Source organism: Chionomys nivalis, chromosome 3 (assembly GCF_950005125.1).
Source record: "Chionomys nivalis chromosome 3, mChiNiv1.1, whole genome shotgun sequence".
In the NCBI taxonomy this organism is placed as follows: domain Eukaryota; kingdom Metazoa; phylum Chordata; class Mammalia; order Rodentia; family Cricetidae; genus Chionomys; species Chionomys nivalis.
Genome location: NC_080088.1, coordinates 65,277,434 through 65,286,944, shown reverse-complemented (window position 1 = coordinate 65,286,944; position 9,511 = coordinate 65,277,434). Strand labels below are relative to the sequence as shown.

The 9,511-nt window shown below is 40.6% G+C and overlaps 1 protein-coding gene across 1 annotated transcript in view; it reads right to left on the bottom strand.

The window, feature by feature from the left end:
* Positions 1–9,511, bottom strand: part of Atp13a5 (ATPase 13A5) — a 118,885-nt gene that overhangs the window by 1,725 nt on the left and 107,649 nt on the right. The window contains exons 28-29 of the mRNA XM_057764243.1: positions 2,628–2,716; positions 187–267 (exon numbers count right to left, since the gene is read on the bottom strand). Coding sequence (XP_057620226.1) covers positions 187–267; positions 2,628–2,716 — 170 coding nt within the window. The remainder of the gene's footprint in view (positions 1–186; positions 268–2,627; positions 2,717–9,511) is intronic.

Genomic DNA, 9,511 nt, shown 5'->3' with positions numbered 1-9,511 from the left:
ACACCAGGGCTATTTCTCAGCAGCCTTCACAGAATTTTAAGTCACACTCCAAAGAATTCCTCCAAAGAAGATCTTGCACAGTCTTCAAAATGCCTTTACTAATCCTCTTTTGGGAACTGAGGAAGTTACTGTAAACAGTGAGTGTAAGTTGACAGCAAAACTAATGACAGGAGCCGTGTACTTTACCTCCACAAAGAAGGCCACACAGAACTGGACAAGGGCTGCCACCAGAATAGAAACTCTCCAAGATGGGATGGTTGGGATGAACTGTTGAAAAAGAACAGCCACCGTTGTATATTTTATATTTTACATTTTGAAAAGGTACACCATGCTTGCTATTATTTAGAATTTCTGTATTTGAAATAACCCTGAATTTGAGGGTTGGTATTGTTTTCTCTACTTCACAGACAGGAAAGCTGAAGGCTGGCCCACCTTGTCCAAGGACTTACTCAAAGCCAGAATCTAAACTAAAATGGATTCCTCTGGGCCTATGCTCCCTCCATAGCTAAATGGCGTCTGTCAAGTAAGCAAGACGCCTTGGCAGTGAACCAGAGGACACTTTAGAGCTCACGTGGTCCTCTTCATTTAAGCTTTAAAACATGGGGGAGAGGATGTAAAATTAAGTCGTTCTTCTGCAATTCTTACTGTTTACTGTGCTCCTAAGGCAAAAATTAACTTGAAATTCATTGTTTTTTTCCTCCAGCAAAATTGACTTGTGGGTAAAAAAAAATCATAAGTCATGACAAAAGATTAAGGTTGCTTTGACTGAGTATGACATTTTGTACAAATGCTATTGGTCCCAAATTTAGTGGCTTCATGAAAATCTAACAATCTCTATAAATACCACAGGGTCACCGACTCACCAGGAAACATCTCTGTTTATTAGATATAAGAGCTATACCCATGGTGGATTGGGAGCTATACAACCCAGTTTCCAATGTGCAGAAAGTTATATGGAATGTGTAGGAATCTGAGGTCTAAAATCACAGAATCCTCTACCCCCATAGTGTCTAACCCAGGGGTTTTCAACCTGTGGGTCATGACGCTCTGGAGGTTGCATATCAACTATTTATGTAACAATTCATAACAGCAGCAAAAATAATTTTGTGCATGGGGTGGGTCACCACAACCTGAGGAACTGCATTAAAGGGTCGCAACATGGTTGAGAACCACGGGTCCAGCCACTCACTTCAAATGCTCATCCTGGGCTGGACTGTTTCAAAGCATTACTTGGTCATTTGTTTCCCTGCTCTGCCTGGGCTTTGAGGAGCATCACATCAGGTGGAAGGCTGTGGAGAAGCAGAATCAAACTCTGGCCCACTCAGATCTCATTGCTGCTCCCACTGTAAATGGAGAAGGTTCTTCTCCACCCCTGGGCTGGGAATGTACTTGGTTTGGGAATTATTTATGACAATAATTTGGAATTATGCAGAGCAGACGTTCATCACTTCTAAATTACTCAGAGCAGCATCGTGCTTAGCTTCTGATCCTGAACCGAGCACATCCCGGAGTTCTGAACTCATACACTATGAAAGGCTCGCCTGAGTTTTCACTTCCTAAGTGTCTCTCCGTCGCCTTGCTTTACTGACCTTGTTTAATGAATCTGTCTGAAATGTCCTTCCAAGGAAACTTCAGCACTTCCCTGTTATTTTGGCAAAAAGTACAAAGCTGGTTGGCTGTCTCGGAGGGTACCTGCCTCCCTTCGTTTCCTCTCTCGACACTCCACAGTCCGGCACCTGTCTCTGCTTCAAATACTTTCCTACAGTTCTGTAGAGTCGATCTGTAATGCAAGCCTTTCTTGGATTTTTTCATCCCTGTCACCCCACGTTCTTTCCATTTCCAGACCCAAAGTTGTTCTTTGAGAAACAAAAGCTCCTCAGCCCTTTCTCCTAGTGCTGGGACAGTTCTGCCCAGCAGAAACAGCCTGACCTGGCAAGATCAGATCCAGTACGTGTATATATGGGCCCCCGCCAACCCAGGTTTCTTCCCATGAGGCCCTCACGGCTGTCACAGCAACAGTGAGAATTCCTTGCTACATCTCTCCCAGCTCTATTTAGATTCTCTTTGATTCTCTTAGATTTTTAAACAGCTAAGCTTGGAGAACTAATTATTATATTAGTGTATTGTTTTCACTGTATTGATAAAATATGGCAAGACAGCATTTTTAAACTAGATAGTTAAAAACATTTTCTTACATTTGGTGTGTAAGCATGAATGTAGACTGTGTGTGTGTGTGTGTGTGTTTGCGTGTGTGTGTATAACGGGGCATACATGCCACAAAATACATGTAGATGTCACAGGTCAATGTGTGGGAGCTGGTTCTCTCCTTCTACCTTGTGGGTCCCAGGGAATGAACTCTCTGGTCAACAGGCTCGGTTGCAGGCACATTTTCTCAATATGTCATCTCTCTGGTCCCATACAATGTTTTAGGCATTAACACTACGAACATGCTAAAATGATGACACCATTTATATGAAAATGTATGTGAAATACAGAAATATTTCTCTTCTAGAGAATAAAAGTTCATGGTGTTTAGTGAGTCGGAGAGAATAATGATTGACCTAGGACTGGCAAGTGCAGCTTTGGCACGTCTGAGTCATAACCGATGTATAACGTACAACACTTACCTCCATTCCATGGTAGATAGCTGGTAAATCAGAGAAGAGAAGGAAAACGGTGAGGCCCACAGCAGATGTCAGCAGAAGTGAGAACCAATCTGCAGATACACAAAACACCATTTTCAGGCACTAAGAGAACGCCTCGCTGGACTTGGCACATGTTAGCAATCGGTTTGTGTCGGGCAAGTGCTAGGTGGATCTTCAGATGTTTTGAGACATCATCATATGTTTCAAAATATGTTCTAATGTTTGTAAGATAAAGGTGTCATATTAAAAATCTTGCCTCATAAAGATGGAATCAAACATGTTATAGAAACTTCCAGGCAGGACTCATCTTCACTGGGGGTCCCTTGGGAGCAAACATCCTGCCATGACTAGCCCATCTGAATGGTTGGCAAAGAAGCCCTGCACATGATCACACCATCTAGTGAAACACACCCATGTGGGACTCGGTACCCATAGCTTCTTATTTTTCAGGAGAATAAGGTACAAGAATAAGGTACCCAGGAGAATAAGGTACAAGAATCTGCCACTGACATTCAGGGCTTTCCAGTGCCAGGCCCAACAGCCTTTCTGAACCCCTCTACCCACCTACATTCTGTTCCCTACCAAGAGCTCACTTAGTGCCAAGGGTAGAAAATATTCCTTCTGCCATGGTCCGTTCTGTTTTCCTGTACTTAAAGAGCCCAGTTCACACACCACTTTCCTTCCAACTCCCTAATCCTCCCTTTCAGAGCTTATTTCATATCACATATCACATTCTGATTTGTATGATCTCAATTGATCTATCAATCGGGCTGCAGGTGCTCGGAAGTGACTGCATCTGGGGTTTTGGGACTCTGACTCAGAAAAGGAGAGTTAGAAATAAATATTTGGAGCTGGAGCGTTAGCTCAGCAGGTAAGAACACTGGCTGCTCTTCCAGAGATCCTGAGTTCAGTTCTCAGCAACGACGTGGTGGCTCACAACCACCTGTAATGAGATCTGGTACTATCTTCTGACCTGCGTGGAGGTAGAGCACTGTAAAATAATAAATAAATGAACCTCGTTATAAAAAGAAAGAAACGTTCAAAGCTGCTAGGCTCCTCTCTTCCTGTACCCACCACTGCTTGACTATTAGAACATAAGCATCCCTGGTGTATCATGTCAAAATCCTCATTCTTACCACCAAACACTGATTAGAAAAGCGCGATTTTTGTTATTTCAAGATGAAATCACTCATATAATGTATCTCAGCACTTCTGAAGACTCCTGAATTCTAACCCAGAAGTTTACACTTTGTAATATTGTGTATTGGGGCAGGGGAGACAGTTAAGGGTTTAAGGGCATGTACTGCTCTTAAGAAGGACCTAAGTAATCTCTGTCTCCACCAACAACATAGGGTGGCTCACTACCGCCTGTCAATCCTGCTCCCAAGGATTCAAAGCCCTCTTCTGGACTCCATGGCCACCTTCACTCACATGTGAACAGAACCTGCCACACACATGTACACATACTTTTAAAAAACAAAGAAAGGTTATGTGTATTAGAATATTTGATTATAGAACCTTCCCCATTTGGAATTACTAGTTACACCAGTGACATGGCTCAGCAGGTAAATGTAGCTTGACACAAGCCAGAGTCATCTGAAAGGAAGGAAGTGCAGTTGAGAAAATGCCCACATGAGATCTGGCTTTAGCACAATTTTCTTAATTAGTGATGGATTCGGGAGGGCTTGGCTCATTGTGGGCAGTGCCATGCCTGAGCTAGTGTCCTGGGTTCTGGAAGAAAGCAGGCTGAGAAAGAAGTGATAAGCAAGTCAGTCAGCAGCACCCCTCCACGGCCTCTGCATCAGCTCCTGCCTCCAGCTTCCTGCTGGGTTTCAGTTCCTGTTCTGAGTTTCTTCAGTGATCTATGACAATGTGGAAGTGTAAGCCAGATTAACCTTTTCCTCCTCTGCTCGCTTTAGGTCATGCTCTTTCATCACAGCAGTGGGTCTCAGCCTTCCTAAGGCTGCGGCCCTTTAATACAGTTCCTATGTTGTGGTGACCCCAACCATAAAATTATTTTTATTCTTACTTCATAACTGTAATTATGCTACTATTATGATTCATAATATAAATGTCTGTGTTTTTTCCAATGATTTTAAGTAACCCCTGTGAAAGTATCATTCACCAAAAAAAGGGTTGTGATCACAAATTGACCACAGGTCAAGGACCACTGCATTACAGCAATGGGATGGCCACCAAGCCTAATGACTTGAGGTTAGTCCCCAGAATCCATTAGCTCCTTCCCATAGATGGCTGTCCTCTGCCTCCGCATTAACACTATAGCACACACATGACATTCCCCCCCAACTGGATAGAATTATTGTGTCCATCACGAGATACCAGTTTTCCTTTAAACTTCAAGTCCCCATGTTGTAACTGATCTAATTCTAATTCATTACGCATGTGTGAAAGTTCCTTGTATTGTATTTACTATTAAAGAACCAGGTAGTGAGAATAACCTGCCTATGATACACTGACCTTGGAAATAAGGACTATAAGAAGTAAAGCCAAATGCTCGTTTGTTGGGACAAAAGTCTAGGGTACTTTCCAACACTGCTTCAGAATGGAGGGAACTGATGAGAAACTCAGACATTGGCAGGAAATAGAAGATGAAGGGAGGCACCAGCAAGATTGGAAATCCTGTGAGAAGACAGCGTTGCGAAACTTGTTCAAGAACCAAGAGAATCTGAGTAATTTAATTGGATGAAAGCGCTTTAACAATAACTGCATATTCATAACTTTAGCCAGGAGCCTAACACACACAACATCGAAGCAATTTCTCCAAAGCAGGTGTCGGAGGCTAAGGTGTCTAATCACAGCTACAAAAACAGCCACTTGTGACAGAGTTTAACTGAAATGCGCCCCCCCCGTATACAAATAAATAAACTTATTAAAGTCTATTGTATCGAAAAGGAAACAAAATGTATGTGTATGAAGTATTATAAGAAAGAGAAGAAAGAGAAGTGAAAGCAAAATCTGACCCCCTTCTCTCAACAAGTAAAATTCACTGTTCTGAAAAGTAGTTGACCAAAGAAGAAACGAGGTCAAACGACTGGTAGGGAAAAATATAAAGGATGGAATCCAAGCTCCAATGACTAGCCTTGAATGCTTTCCTAATCTCATGAAGATGAAGAAACATACATGCACCACGAAGTTAACTCAAAACAAATTGAAGGAAAAAAGGGAAAACTAACCCTAATAAAAGAGAAAATCAAAACGATTACAAACTAAAAGCCTGAGAGCTACTTTGTTCTTAACCAGTAAAATGAAAAAATGCATTTAAAACCAGAAGAAAAAGCAAGGTTCTTAGTGATTTGGATCTGAAACATTGACCAAGAGCTTAGGTTGGAAGCTGTGGTCTCCAAAGGGCATGGTTTCCAGAGGGCGTGGCCTTCAGCACAGCACGGAGGTGGCACCTTTAAGGGGTGGGTAGATAAGGAGGGTCCTAACCTAATCAAGAATTATCCCACTGATAGGCTCACAGTTTAATGAACTATCACAAAGTTGTAAGAAATTGAGACAGTGAGCTTGTGAAAGGTATATTTTTGTCCCTGGCTCATCCCACCTCACTCTACCCAACTCCACTCCAGCCCGGTCATTTTCTTCCTTGCCTCCCTGTACCCCCATGCCCCAGGTAGCCCACACTTGCTCTCTTTCCTGCATCCTGGCCTACAGAAGATGAGCAATTTCACTTTACCACACATTCCCTGCCATTATCTCTTCTGCACTGAAGTCCCAGACAAAACAGAGGCAAGTAACCACAGGTTAAATTTAAAAATTAATTGTTTTTGGTATTTTGTCACAGTGAAAGCTGATTAATATATATATATATATATACACAAGCAGGACAACAACAATGGTCACAGGAAGTGCTTAATACTTTAAGAAAAATCCTACCCCAAATTGTATGATAAAGTTTGGTAATATCAATGAAATGGTATTAATGGTATAAAATTAAATGGCATTATTTTAAAACAGTATGACCCAAATCAATCTTTAAAACACCTTTTCAGAGGAAGGATTTGCAGCCAAGTAATTTACTGCTAAATTTTTGCAAGTTGTCAAGGAAAGAAATCGTTATTATGTATTAAAATCCTTATAGGGAAAAGAAAAAGTCAAGTTTTTCTCTAAAACCTGAACCTAACAACAACAAAACTTCTGCAAAATACAGCATGAAATGTAGTTTTTCAAAAAGCTACAAAATTCAATTTAGCAAAAGTTTATTCTACTACAGCTAAGTAGGATTTTCTCAAGAATATGAGTTAATAACAAAATTATTAAAATAACACATGTGTAGCTCGGGATAAGAAGATACAAAAAGAGTATTCATCTTGGTAGATAATGGAAGGTCATCTGTTGAAGTCTGTCTGCTAGACTGGATTTTAAAATCTCTCTTGACTAATGCTAACAGAAGAATGTTTTCTTTATATAATAGGAGCTTTCCACAATGATTTCACCTCAGCAAAAAACCATATTTATGAACAGTTTAAGAGACAAATCCTACAAGTGTTGTTATAAGGTGTACATTTATCTGTTAGCCTCAATATTATCTAACATTGTCCCAGATTCTGGATTCCATTCGTTAGAAAACATAGGAAGGTATTTAGTTGTTTGAAAAGAAGAAGGAACACTCGTGTTTGCAGTCACTATCACTGTTTTTCTAGAACACAACTCAAGGGAACAACAAAGGTCAGGAAGGATTCTGGGTAGAAAGTGAAAGTGATACCGCACCCTTCCCATGTCACAGTGACATTCAGTTCTAAATACAACAGGAAGAGTGACTCACAACACAAGCAAAAGAAAACAGGATTAGTTCTCAAATGTACAGCACCGATAGTGGAGAAAACTCCATATATTAATGGATAGATAAAAGAAATGTGGATAAAGGTGGGGTGTGCTATGTTCTGCTTGTGACATGTCCCCATAGGCTCACACATGTGAACTGGGTCCCAGCTGGTGCATTCTGCTTTGGAAGGTTGAGGAATCTTAGGGAGGTAGTGCACCCTGAGGGAGGTGGATCAGCAGGAGTAAGCCTTGAGAGGCATCTGAGGAGGTCTGACTCCTGTCAGCTTTACTTCCTGACTGTGAACACGTATGACCAACCACTGCACGCTCCTACTATTGTGCCTTCCTCGCCACGATGAACTGCGTCCCCCAAACTGTTAACACAGACAAGCGCCTCCTCCAGTTTTTGGTCACATCCTTGGCCACAAGAATAAGGAAATAAGAAACAAATGTGGAATGCTCCTGTGTGGGAAGATTAAATTATATAAATCCATAAATTCTTCCCAAGGTGTCAAGACCCCATGGGAGAAATGTTGAAGCTGAACACATTATTCTACAATCCATCTGGAAGAAAATGCAGGAAAGTGAGATACTGTAAAAATGAAGAAATGAGAGCCTACCACCCACATGCTGCTTATTAAATACACCAGGAAGCAATAGTTGGTAACGTGCCACTGCACACAGGACAATGAACTAGAAAACAGTGTGAAAGCAGACCGCTCTACACACATATGTAATATGTGCAGGTAACACAAAGGTACAGTATCTAATACAAATTACCTAGAATTAAACAATAACTTACATGAACATAGATATGATGAGGCTGGTATTACTCTCAGTGGGGGAATAATTGAATGAAAGGAATGCTAGATAGTCAATAGTACAAAAATCTGCTAGAAAAAATGATTACGTGGGTAGACTAACTTGACTCACAGTAAACATACCTCACTGTATTAAAATTTAAGAAGCATTAAAATAAGTAAGTTTAATTGGTTCTGTTTTGTAATTAGCAAAACCTTTCTGTGCATAAAGGCAATGAGAAAAAACAACTACATACAGATAAATAAGGAACGTAGCAGAGACCTAATATGAAAATAAATTAAAGGTACACAGAGAAGTGAGGCAACATGGTTAATCGTACAGATCTCTATTTCTCTCCATTGTTGATAAAAATCCAAATTAAAGCTAAATTAAATACCATGCTTTAAAAAGTCTTATCAGATCAGCAAAAGTTTGGTTTTAGTAAGCATTTTCATATCCCTTATTGGCTATAATGTTACAAAACAACTAAAAGCAGCAATGAAAATTGCTACAAATATTCTGAAACCAATGTGAATCATACCTCAAAAGCTGAAATATTTATTTTCACCTGATTTCACCAGTTATGCTGGTTTTCTTAAGGAAATCGGAGGTCAGCTGAAATGATTTATAGGAGTTTTGTTTCGCCTTTTTTTTTTTAATGCTTTGTAAACCAAACTGCTTCAGATTTGCCATGTAGCCCAGAATGACCTTGAATTCCCATCCTCTTGCCTTTACGCCCTAAATGCTAAGATTGTAGGCATGCGACACCACTCCTAGCTCTATGTGGTACTGGGGACTAAACTCGGGGTTTTGGGCATGTGAGGCACGGATTGTAGTCACTAAGCTATATTGCCTGGCAGCATGAGTATGCATGTGTATGCATGAATATGCTTAACAATGCTGACATGGCAAAGCCAGCTGTGTGGTAGACAGACGTTCATGCACCTGAACTTCCTAAGGCTCTGCTTGAGCTGTCATAATCACTAACAGTATCTACTCTTCTGATTACAAAGGTGTGGAAGGACACATTCTGGATGGTTTGTTTACCTGACCATAGATCTCAATTGTAGCTTCGAACACCTTGGGCTTTTGTTTTGGATTTGCCTTTATTCTACTTAGAGAAATATATTGGCGAAGACAAGCATTTTTTAAAAAAGCACATATTATAAATATGAGGACATTCCTATGTGTTTCACTAGGCCCTTTTCATAAAATGCTTTATTTAATTCTTACCACAAGACTGAAGGTCATACATTTCCATTCTACACATGAGGAAACGG